At 42.3% G+C, this 12,197-nt stretch overlaps 1 protein-coding gene across 1 annotated transcript in view; it reads left to right on the top strand.

Annotated features, from left to right (window-relative positions):
- Positions 1-12,197, top strand: part of MTMR7 (myotubularin related protein 7) — a 109,253-nt gene that overhangs the window by 91,961 nt on the left and 5,095 nt on the right. Inside the window, exons 8-12 of the mRNA XM_032844952.1 lie at positions 4,697-4,806; positions 6,118-6,243; positions 8,034-8,083; positions 9,358-9,558; positions 11,036-11,176. Of these exons, the coding sequence (XP_032700843.1) occupies positions 4,697-4,806; positions 6,118-6,243; positions 8,034-8,083; positions 9,358-9,558; positions 11,036-11,176 (628 nt within the window). The remainder of the gene's footprint in view (positions 1-4,696; positions 4,807-6,117; positions 6,244-8,033; positions 8,084-9,357; positions 9,559-11,035; positions 11,177-12,197) is intronic.

Here is a 12,197-nt window from a genome sequence, read left to right as displayed (position 1 = left end):
AACAGCATTTCATTGGGCTTGGTGTTTTGACTCCAAAATGGCAAAGGGGAAAATCAACATATTTACAGAACTCAGGTGGCTGGCAAGCTGGTTATTAAGGGAGGGCCACGAACTCTTCAACTTCAGGTTTTAGGAGACAAGAAAGAGTGATCTCCTGGGGTTCAGTTGGAGACCATCTTTGCATCCTCCCGGATCCTACCTAGCAACTGTACATGAGGAAATGAGATTGGTGTTAGTAAATTTCTTAAAGAAGATCATGCAAGGCTTATTTTCTTCCAAGTAAATTTCTTATTTCCTCTTATTTCCTTATGTCTTATAATTTTCTTTTTTTTTTAGTGTTATATGTTTATGGGATATGGTTGCTCTTTTATGTAAAACAAATATTGTTAGACCTGGGCATTAAACTCCCACTAAGTAAGTACGATTCTCTGTGGCATATGCCTCTGATGTCAGCTGAAATGAACTTCGTTCAGCAAAATGGTTTGTAAATATTGGTTTGGGTTTGGCAACAAGAGTGAACAAATCAGTATTTCTGCCTTATCCTGAGTTTATCCAAACAGACCCACCAGTTTTACATTTAAAAGTGCAGGCACTGATTGTTTGAGTCTCAAGTGTTCCCCCATCTGTCCGTGTGTATTAATCATCTGTAGAGCTGTTTGCTCTCACCCGGCCACTCAGCATTTGGCGGGAGAACACCCTTAAAGTGGTTACCTTGCCCGAAAACCTGGTGAGGTTAGTTCACTTAAAGTACACAGCTTTATTGTTCCTGAAAACAGAAATGTTCAACAAGGAGCCATTCTCAGTGTGGGAAGAAGGAAGCTGGTCTGGCAGGAGATACAGCAGTTTGTCTCCTTGCTGAGTGAGCTAAGTGAAGAGGGAAACACTGGAACATTCTCTCTGGCAGTACCTTTTAGGGCCCTGTTTCTGTGAGCTCTCTGTTCCTCTCCTGCTTTTGGCCCAGACCATCTCCAGGTTAGCTGGAAAGCCTGGTGTCTTATTTTTAAACTTGCTGTCATTTCCATGCCTTGTGGGAAGAGAAGGTGAAAAGGATCATTTGTTCTTGGGCTGAGCTTCAGGGTTTGGATGCCAAGATATCCCTCAGGCTCCCTGGATCTTCTGAAACAAACGGGAATGCCAACTAGCCCTAAGTCCTATAATAACAACTGGAAAGTTTGGCCTATTTAGTGAAAAGAAAACAAAAAACAAAACTGTTTGCAAGGTAATGTTATCTGTGAAAGATTTAAAGGAAATCAGTGGAGTCCTGAGACTCTACGTGGTGCCATGTGTGTATTTTAGGATTAAGTTGAACATTTTGGGTCATGTCCTGGGGTTAAACAGAAAGACAAAGAGGAGGCGCCCAGGGAGCGGCGAGAGGGCCCTTCCAGTGCTGGAATTTCAGGCCTTCCCTCTGCGCTGGGTGCACAGGCAGAGGCGAGCCTGCCCCCTGCAGGAACCGAGTGGTACTGCCCGGCAGTGTCACTGGGGAGGGAAGGCGGGCCTTACCCAGTTTTAGCTAGAGGCTGTCGGTTGGCCTTTCCATCAGGTTCCAAACTGGGTACACACGCCTGAGCTCTCAGGAGAACTCAGGAGGTGCACCGGACTAGCTGGCTGCAGGGCATCAACTTCGTTGCACTCTCCTTCCTAAAGCTGCCTGCCGTGCCTTGGGAGGCTCCTTGGCCCGGGCTGGAAGCCATCCCTCCTTTGCCATTCCCCGCTCCTAAATGCCCTTTTTGCCAGCTTTGCAAAAGACAGATACACCTTTTATCACATCCTCAGTCATTACAATGTATTACTCCAGGGTGCATGAGAGAGCACCTGATTTAAAACATTACTGTGGGGGTACACGTGCAGAAACGTTTGAAGACTGCTGATCAGGTTAATCTTCCCCCAACGTCGCTGCTGTCCCAGAGAAGTACACGGAAGTCACTCATGTGGACAACATTTGGAATTTCACATTTTCTAGTGGCCGCATCAAAAAGTTAAAGGAAATGGGCAAATTTTCATAATACATTTGTATTTAACTTGATATATCCCAAATATTATCATTTCAACAGGTAGTCATTACAAAAGCTACTAGTGAGATCCTTTTTTTTTTTTTTTAAGATTATTTATTAATTATTTATTTATTTGACAGAGATCACAAGCAGGCAGAGAGGCAGGCAGAGAGAGGGGGAAGCAGGCTCCCTGCTAAGCAGGAGCCCGATGCAGGCCTTGATCCCAGGACCCTGAGATCATGGCCTGAGCTGAAGGCAGAGGCTTTAACCGACTGAGCCACCCGGGTGCCCCAGTGAGATACTTTTTCTTCTTTTTTTCATACTGAGTCTTGCACGTTTGGGATCTACTCTGCGCTCACAGCGCATCTCAGTTCAGACTCGCTCCATTTCAGATGTTCAACAGCGACATGGGACTAGCGGCTGCCGCACTGCACAGTACGGTTCGGAGGGACAAAGTGTGTAAACTTTAAGTTGATAGTAGGTGGGAGACAAGGAGCATTTAGAGTGGTTGTGTTTGAATTACAAAAAATAATATAACTGAGATCGATAGACATTGCTTAAGAGCATGTACTTTGGAGCCAGACTGAATCCGAGCCTCGCTGCTTATCAGCTAGTGACCTTGGACAAGTTACTTAACCTCTCTTTGCATTGGTTTCCGCTTTTATAAATAAGGATAATAATAGTACCTTCTTCATATGATTTCTAGGACGATTAGAAAACTATTGTATAGAAAGCACCTGGAGGGGCGCCTGGGTGGCTCAATCGGTTAAGCGTCTGCCTTTGGCTCAGGTCATGATGACAGGGTCCTGGGATTGAGCCCCACATTTGGTTCCCTGCTCAGCAGGAAGGCTGCTTCTCCCTCTCCCTCTCCCTCGGCCTGCTGCTCCCCCTGCCTGTGCTCTCTCTGTCAAATAAATAAAATACATTAAAAAAAAAAAAGCACCTGGAGGACTATCTGGCACCTGGTAAGTACTGTTTAAGTTTTGCTATTATTATTACTAGTAGAGGTACTGTTTCTAGTTAAACCCACCAGGGTAGCCCTGGTGTGGTGGCAGACACTCGGCTTCTTGGTTAAAGGACTTGGGCTCTCCTGCCGTTGATCACTTTGTGTTCTGACCTTTCTAAGCCTCTGCTCTGAGGTGGGGTGTGAATGAGTCTGTACCTCCTAACTGTCAGGACACCGCACTGGACGAACAGATGGTAAAGCATATTTCATGGCGACCATTTCTGAATCTTCTATCTCCCAGCATGGGGTATATGTATTATCTTATTTCACTCTTCAGTTAACACTTTGAGGAAGGCGTTTTATCCCCACGGCACACTTGAAGAAATCAAGGCTTGGTAACTAGCCCAGGTTGCATTGTTGAGAGCATAGAGCTGGAATCTGGATGCTAGAAGATCCGACTCTGAAGCCCATGGCCTTGAATAGGACCACGTGTTGTTGCCCCTGCACACATGGTGATTATTACTAAGATGTACAAGTTGGTTCACATAAAACTAAAATCTAAGTGAAACACGAGGTCTTCCCAATTCCCCAAGATGTTATACTGAATATGAAACACCCTCTGATAAGAACATCTAGAAATGCTATATTCAATACAGGAAACATTTCCTTAAATGAATCACTGACCTTGTAAGCAAGACAAGAAACAAGCCGCCGGGTAATCGAGGCCACGGTGAGACAGCACTGTGCAACCACTAGGGAGGCGGGAGTCAGAAAGCCGAGTGATAACAAGTGTTGGCGCGGATGTGGGGACACCAGAAGCCTCGAGGTGCTCCTGGGATGTAGCCCGGTGTAGCAGCTGAGGAAGACAGCACCTTGGGCAGCCTCCCGAGTGGTTAAACCGTGTGACCTTGTGAGTCCACTCCTAAGGATGTCCCCACGAGAAATGAAACCTACTTCTACAGAAAACTTGCACATGAATGTTCATAGCCGCATTGTTCATCAGAACGCACAAGTGGAAATAACCCAAACACCAGCAGAAGATGAATGGGTAAAAAATGGGCATATCCATCCTGTGAAATATTTGGCCTTGAAAAGGAATGTTGCTCCTGAGCAGTTTTCGGTTTGTTTCTGCCAGGTGTCATGACTCCAGCCCAAAACATGGTAATTTCTCAACTAGGAAATCCTGCACAGAAAGAAAAGATGCTTTTGGATCCCAAACATGTATGAGACTAGACCAAGGGTTTCAACATCCTCGGCAAGGTTTTCTGTGGGATTCCACAAAATTATGGATGTTGCTCCTGGTTAGGATAGTCGTTTTGTTTTCACAGTGGTCCTAAACAGAAGGGGTTGGGTGCTGTGGCGGTCTAACTGGGCAGGTGCTGGGGTTCGATCCAGGAACTTTCCTCTGTAGCCCGCTCTTGCGTGGGCCACTGCCAATATCTTTGCTGAAGGATAAACAGGTCTTCTCTTCTGGACCTTGACTGTGGCCCATGATTTTCATTAATATTGGGGCTTAAGCTTTACAAATAGAATACTTCTGAACAGATGCAGCATCCCCTAGGACCAGACAGAGTAGAAGAGCCTTACTTGAAGTGGTTCAGTAGAACCAATTTTACAAGTAGGGACACTTATCCTGACTTAATTTCTTCCAGAAAAGACAGTGATGAAGGAATCATTAACAAATTACCTGCAAATATGAGCATACATAAAGTAAGATTGTCTTTATTTTGCTTTCATCACATGATTTACCTTGCAGTGTGTGAACTGAAATCTCCGTCCATGAGTGACTTTCTGTGGGGACTGGAGAACTCGGGCTGGTTAAGGCACATTAAGGCCATCATGGATGCAGGGATCTTCATTGCAAAGGTAAGTAGTAAGGGCCGAGCAGCCAGGGAGCTCTGACTTCAGAATGAACATCCTGTTTACCCTCCCCGTCTGCTGAGGCTTCCACGCCCATAGTCAGCTGTGGCTCGCCGAGCGGGGAGCTGGCTTTGCAGACCATGATGTTTGGCCTCGTAAACGTGTGATTTCTGCCAAAGAGAGGACAGTGCTCTGTTGATAGTATGCTGGCACAGCAGTACATGGTAAGACATTTTCGGAGTATTCTCTTCGGGTAGACTTGGTCCTAAGTGGAGGAAAGAACTGTCCATAGGAGAGTACATACATCCAAATGTGTGACACTTCAGTGACCAATGCCGGTCTTCCATCTTAGTAAACTGCAACTTCTTTGCCACATGGTGTAAAGAAGTTCTGTTTCAAAACCTGTTAGGTAGGTTCCCTTCTGCCAAAGAACAGTCTCGCTGCGGCTTTCATGTAAGCAGGTTTTGGATGCATTGTCTATTTTGTTTCTCAATTTTTGTTGTTGTTGTTGTTGATTCTGTTTGTTTTTATAAGTCCCTCTCAGATTTATACCTAAAGACAACCATGCTGAGCACACGATGTCAAATAAACCAGATTTTCTTCTCTTACAGAGCTTGCATTCTGGTATGGGACACAAAAAATTAATAAATAGAAAAAAACAAAGAAAAAATAGTATTTCTGGTAGTGAAAGTGCTATGTTGCACTCTCTACCATGTTTCACAGTTTAGGTTTCCTGTCAGAGGACACTCAGCTAAAAATTGTATGTGCATTTGTAGTAGCAGATAGAAATCTTCTTTGAGATTTGCTGCTGTAATTTTTACTTTGTTTTCTCTTTCTTCCCTCACTCCCTGGTTTCACTACTGGACTCCTATCCTTTGATCTCTAATTTCATGGTGTTACTACATATAATTTTTGTGTCTTTCCCATTTTGGAAATGATTGAGACCAGTAGCAGCTGCAGAATTGCCATATTGGAAAGGTTTAAGGTGGAACCCAGAGGCAAGGGCTGAAGGTGGCTCTGGAGAGGTTTGCTCAGGAAGCGTGTGTCCACTGTAGCACACATGTGTACTTGCGGTGGTCTGGGGGTGGCTCCTGGGTGTTAACGGGAAGGAAAAGTTCTGGTTACCAGCACCAAACCACTCCTTGGCTCTATCCTAAATGGATGGGGCACGGACACTAAATTATCTGCTTTTGGTTATGTTTTTTTTTCCCCGTCCCCTTTTTCTTTCCGTAGGTATAAACCCAAACCTTGTTCTGATGAGATGTTTTTCCTTTTTGTGGCCATTCTTTGACTCTCTGCTGACCCTGTGTTTTTTAGGCAGTTTCAGAGGAAGGGGCCAGCGTGCTTGTTCACTGTTCCGATGGCTGGGACAGGACTGCCCAAGTGTGCTCAGTGGCCAGCCTCCTGCTGGATCCACATTACCGGACTCTGAAGGGCTTTATGGTGAGTGTGGCTGCTGGGCTTCTCTCCCATGCAGGGCCGGGAACAGAACGCACCTCTCTTTCGACAACTGTTTTGACAACTGTTGGCAACTTTCTTTCCTCTCACTGTTACTCTTCTCTTGGTAGATCAGCGAGATTAAAAGGGAAAAGGTAGAAAATGGTCTTGGAGTAAAGAAGTGAATTTCTGGGATATTGGAACCTATTCACATTGGTGCTATTAAATGTGAATCTGGGGGTCAATAGAGATTATGTCCTGTAGTCTGTAAAATAGTGAATTTTGTAAATTATTTGCTCATAAATATTCCAAGTTGAGGTAACAGGTGAACATGTGGTAGAAAACATTTTTTGGAAAAAAAATATTTGGAGAAAAAATTTTCTGAACGATGCATGAAAAGTCCTTGAGAGGAGAAACTTTTTACTTACCGCTTTGATTTTTGGGGTCGTCCTTCACAACTCTGGCTCAGAGTATCGAGACCTTCAGTTTCTGTGCTCTCTGTTGAAACTATGAGGGCGTCCTTTCCTAGACTTTCACCTTTTAGGTGTGCGTCACAGTGCGACGTGTCCCTTCCACCCGCGGGTTATTTGTGTAGCTCCCGGGGTGTGAAGCTCTGGCTGAGCTGCAGCCCCGTCCGCAGCTTGACCGCAGGGGCTTCCTAGGGTCTGGGAGGCTGCCTGGTTCTCGCCTCTGGCACCACAAGGTGGTAGAAAGTGCTTCAGTGGATCCTGAACCCATGCTAGGGACAGATGCTACCAGAGGAGCCTGACCGGGGGGGATCTCTGCTGCTAGATCTCCTTCATCAACTGAGATCAGCGGACACTCTGGGGACAAGAGAAGTGGCAGAGGTTTCCTTTATGGGCTTTTTCTTTCTTTTTTTTTTTTGAAAGTGTCAGAACTTCCAATTCCCTGTGATAGCCCTGAGACATCTGAGTGCGACTCCGGCTTCAGACCCCTCCCCTGGACTGAGGTTAGGAAGGCTGGATTCCTTCATGCCCACTTGGGATAGTGGAGGGTTCCTGGCTCACGCCATCCTCTACCACCATGGACTCTCTGATTCTGCCCCATTAAACTTATATGTTGTCAAGGGCGAACTTCAATCACTCCGTATTTTTAAAGGGAAATCCCTGGCCATTGGAGAGCATGGGATTGGTCTGTACTATTTGATTTTTTTTTTTTAAACATCCAGATAATTTGAGATTATAAACTCGTGTTACCCCAACTTTAAAGCAGGGCTGAAACTCCTCTATTATGTCCCAACACCTGTCATTTTGGGATTTTCCTAATGTGTCACAAAGATCATAGGAAAATATTCCTAATTGTTTTTGTAAGGAGGTTGGTATTTGATAGTATACTGAGACCTGTTGGTTAAGAGATGGGCTTTAGTGTAGAAAGAGCTAGGTTATGAGGTAGCATCCACCACTTCTTAGTAGTGTGATCTTAAGAGAATTAAGCCTGTCAGTTTCTCCTTCTGAAAAATGAGTGATCCTACGTGTCCCACAGTAAAATGAGATTATATATGAAGCAATATGAACAGTGTTTCCCAGAAAGCACTCAATGTGTGCTACTATAACCTTTTCATATATCCATTCCCATGTTTTCCCCATGGATGACCTTCAGCTTTGCCATTCTGCGCGTCTGTCTTGGTGGACAATGATGTGCATTCATCTACACTATCTAAGGATAGTGACTTCCCCAAGATCCTTTGAATCCTTCAGCACTGTTGGTTGGGGGTCTCTTCTCTTATTTTTCCTTGTTTGCTTCTCTCCATGATATTTATATTCTTTTTTGTGTAGGTATTAATTGAAAAGGACTGGATTTCCTTTGGTCATAAGTTTAATCACAGGTAAAAAAAATATTTAAAAATCTGTTGGTTTGAATGTGTACGATAAAAAAAAATCTGCTTCTGAAGTTTTCAACTGAGTGGGGGGAAACAGGCTTTTCTTTGTGTATCTTATTCGAAAAGTTAAAAGTTTTGTTGTATACATTGTATCACAGATAAATGAAGTTCTATTACCTTGTGGCAGTTAGCATCTCTGAGATAGAGGATATATGGACAGAAAGAATGTGGAAATGGACAAAGACTAGCTGTGTAATTGTTTTATGAGGAAGCCCTTTTTAAAGCTACCCCGTTGAGTAGAACTTAAATTTTTTAGAAGTTTCCAGTTTCTAGTGTTTTCACTCTTAGAAAAACTCCTAAACTGATCTCTGGTCATTTCTATTCCTAAAGTTGGTTATCTCTTGCTGAGCAGATAAGGTTCTATACTGTTATTTTGAATTTGATGGCACTCCAGTCCCCCTTTTGGATTCTAAAATTCGCTTAATAGTGTAAAGGACTAGGCAGCCTTCATTTAAAAATCAGTACAAGGGGCACCTGCCTGGGTTGCTCAGTCCGTTGAGCGCCCAATTCGTCATCTTGACTTGGGTCCTGATCTCAGGGTTGAATTCAAGCCCTGTTTGGGCTTCATGCTGGGTGTGGAAGCCACTTAAAAAAATCAGTACTAATGTGAGGGAGAAGATTCTGATGTACTCTTAAAAAACAAAGATGGGAGATATAAAGGTATATGGGAGTCTGAAATATGGGAATTGTCACATGGGAAATAAGTTATGTGACAGGCTTTAACATTGCTCTAGAAATATCTGAGAAACTTGGGAAACCACAATTTTTTTTTCAAGGTGTCTTTCTTCCTCTTCCCTTCCAACAAAGCAGTGCAAAAGCAAAAACAAACAAACAAACAAACAAAAAAAACTACACTCCCACAAATTGCTAATTAAATAAAGTGTTAGATTTACTTCAAAAGTCCTGATGTACTTTTGAAGCTTGAATTAAAGAAGGCTCATTAAAAGAAAAAAAAAAAAGTTCTTTTGCCATGGAAAGCTCCCTTGAATTTTATCTCTTTTACTAATTCTTTTCTAACCATACGTCCCTTCTGTAGCCAGACCTTCAATATGAAGTTTCTCTTGAAAGTGGAATTTAAGAAGTTAATCTTTCCTACTTCTGCACCTCAGGTTTATAAGGTTTATCTAGAAACTAGGGTTTCTTTTGTGATCATGTTTGCATTTATAGCTTTATAAATAAAAACCCCCAACCTGCTATAATATCTCTCATATTTTGTATAGATATGGCAACCTAGATGGTGACCCAAAAGAAATCTCTCCAGTTATTGATCAGTTCATTGAGTGTGTCTGGCAGTTAATGGAACAATTTCCCTGTGCCTTTGAGTTCAATGAAAGATTTTTGATTCACATTCAACATCACATTTATTCCTGCCAGTTTGGAAACTTCTTATGTAATAGTCAAAAGGAGCGACAAGAACTCAAGTAAGTGTTTTGCTGTTTAATTTTTATCTAAGGATTTTGTGATTAAGAATTTCAGATGGCATTTTAAAATTCTGGAGACTATTTTAGCCACATATCTATACTGACAGATTAAAGTTATTTTCTTTTTTCTGACATCACTTCATAAATGGTTTAATGTCAGCGATTGACAATATAACAAGCTCATTTACCCCAGTGACATCCATAGATAGGGTGGCACACTTGAGGCACTCATATCGAAAGGAAGCTTCCTGGAGTCAGAGAAAGCAGTATTTGTACTTAAAAGGAAAAAGTTAGGGGTGCCTGGCTGGCTCAGTGGGTTAAAGCCTCTGCCTTCAGCTCAGGTCATGATCCCAGGGTCCTGGGATCGAGCCCCGCATCGGGCTCTCTGCTCAGCAGGGAGCCTGCTTCCCCCTTTCTCTCTGCCTGCCTCTATGCCTACTTGTGATCTCTTTCTCTGTCAAATAAATAAATAAATAATTTTTTAAAAAAAAGGAAAAAGTTAGACATCTTCAGTGGATATACTCTTCTAGTAAGAAATGCAAATCTAACCGGGGAAGCAAATTTGAAGCCCCAAGTCACCTTTTATTCAGATTAAAACTGTATTGTTTCTACCCAGGAGGAAAGTCAATGAAACGTAGAACTTAAATTGCAAAGTCAAAAACTTAACAGCAAAGTGCTTTATGAACTGCAATGAGAGAGCAGTTTTGAAATTGTCATGAAATGATTTTAACTGTAGTGTATATAATAATATCAGATTTAATTTTGGAAATGATCAGTTCAAGTAAAATGGATGTCACTGGTTTTATGCAGTCTGAACAGAAAGAAAATAGCTTTTTCTGGTGGATACTCAGTTTTCTCTCAGGATCTTCAAGTGTGATTCCTGGTTAAGTGGTAAATGATGAAAGGTAGCAGAGTGCTTCCTTCAAGCTCACCTGTTTTCCTAGACAGTTTTGTGGTTTGCTGTGATGGACCAGCCACTTTACTGGTGTCTGCTTGCCTTTGAATTCTGGCTATTCCACTAACTGTGTCTTTGTACTATGTGACTTTGAGAAACTGCTCCATCTCTCTTCGCCTTGATTTCCTCATCCGTACAATGGACAGATCTTGTAGGAGTTCAGTGAGGACTGGATGAGAGAAAACAGTTCGTAAAGCATTTTAGTAGTACTTGGCAAATAAGAAAATTCCAGTGACTATTTGGGGAAAAATTTCCCCCAAATTACAGAGCAGTTTTACTTTACACTCAGAGGAATTAGACACCTTGTTGAGGTCAGTACAGATAGCAGAGAGGCTGACACTATTACAGTGCCCTTCTGCTAGAACATGAAAACGCACACAGACTGTAAATTTCCCTGCCACAGAACAGGGACACGGGATGTTCACCTCACAATTATTGGTCCCTTTCCAGTTTAAATATTACATACCTGCAATTTCTAAGAACCAAGATAGGTCATTTTCAGGCTTCTTTTCTTTATAACAGAATTCAAGAAAGAACCTACTCTCTGTGGGCTCACCTGTGGAAGAATCGCGCTGACTACATGAATCCTCTATTTAGAGCTGATCAGAGTCAGACCCGCGGAACCCTTCGTCTCCCCACAACACCATGCAACTTCATGTACAAGTATGCAAACCTCCAGGACCTTACTGAGGACGCTTATGAACGCAGATCCTGCCACTGTTTAATATCTGGAGTCCAAAGTATATAGAACACTGGGCCTCAAGGGTTTTTTTTGGGACATAAAACACACTAGAGAATGCTTAAATATCTGGTATTCTGGCCTATGTCCCCTCTCCCCCTCCTTTCCCCTACATATCAAATTCTATTTCGAAATCAATATTTTATAAAAATTATACTTTAAAAATGTAAGTTCCAATGTTATTTAAAAGCAAAAAACAGGGAGGGAAGAAGAAAAGGAAGCAAGAAAGGATAGACCAAATAAACCAAGTGTCTTCTAAGTTAAATGTGGAATCACAAGTTTAGGTCGTGATCATGACTTAGCTTACCTTCTTTCTCTGCTGAAACTCTGCTTAGTGGAATTATTTCCCTGTGGAAATAAATTATTTTAAGACTGTATATTGAGATATGGAAGAGCAGGGTGGCATCCTACAGATTCTATTAAAGCTGCATGTCATATTTTATCCTTTGGGTTATCTATGTGGAAGTTGTATGATGTGGAAGGATGTCTCAGTAGTCAGCAAAAAGACCAACTTACACAGAATAAACTGAGAAACCCCGTTCTTTCTCCCTATGCACCCCCCCAAAATGCACTCAGTGCTTGGTGGCTTCCTTTAGAGTTGTTTTTCCCTCCTCAATTTGCTTTTGTTCTTAACTATTTCAATCTAATTATTTCCCCATAATTTGAAAGAATATTGTCTCACACTGAAAAAAAAAAAGCCATAAAATAGCAGTTTTGAGAGCTGTTGAGATACAATTCAATCAACTGTATTGCTCCTGATTTGTTAATAACAGCCAGTCAACAAGTGTGTTACTGAGAGTCAAGCACTATTCTAAGCACTATGGATAAGACAATGAGTAACACTAAAACCCTGCCCTCAAAGTACTTTACTTAAAGCATCAATCTACAGATATCCCTGTGATAGTACTATTTATTCTTTGCAATGCAGTATGCTTTATTGTGCAG

The sequence above is a fragment of the Lontra canadensis genome, unplaced genomic scaffold, assembly GCF_010015895.1.
Source record: "Lontra canadensis isolate GAN:19392208 unplaced genomic scaffold, GSC_riverotter_1.0 scaffold159, whole genome shotgun sequence".
Classification (NCBI taxonomy): Eukaryota; Metazoa; Chordata; class Mammalia; order Carnivora; family Mustelidae; genus Lontra; species Lontra canadensis.
The sequence above is the reverse complement of the archived record's forward strand: the minus strand, read 5'-3'. Positions and strand labels throughout refer to the sequence as shown.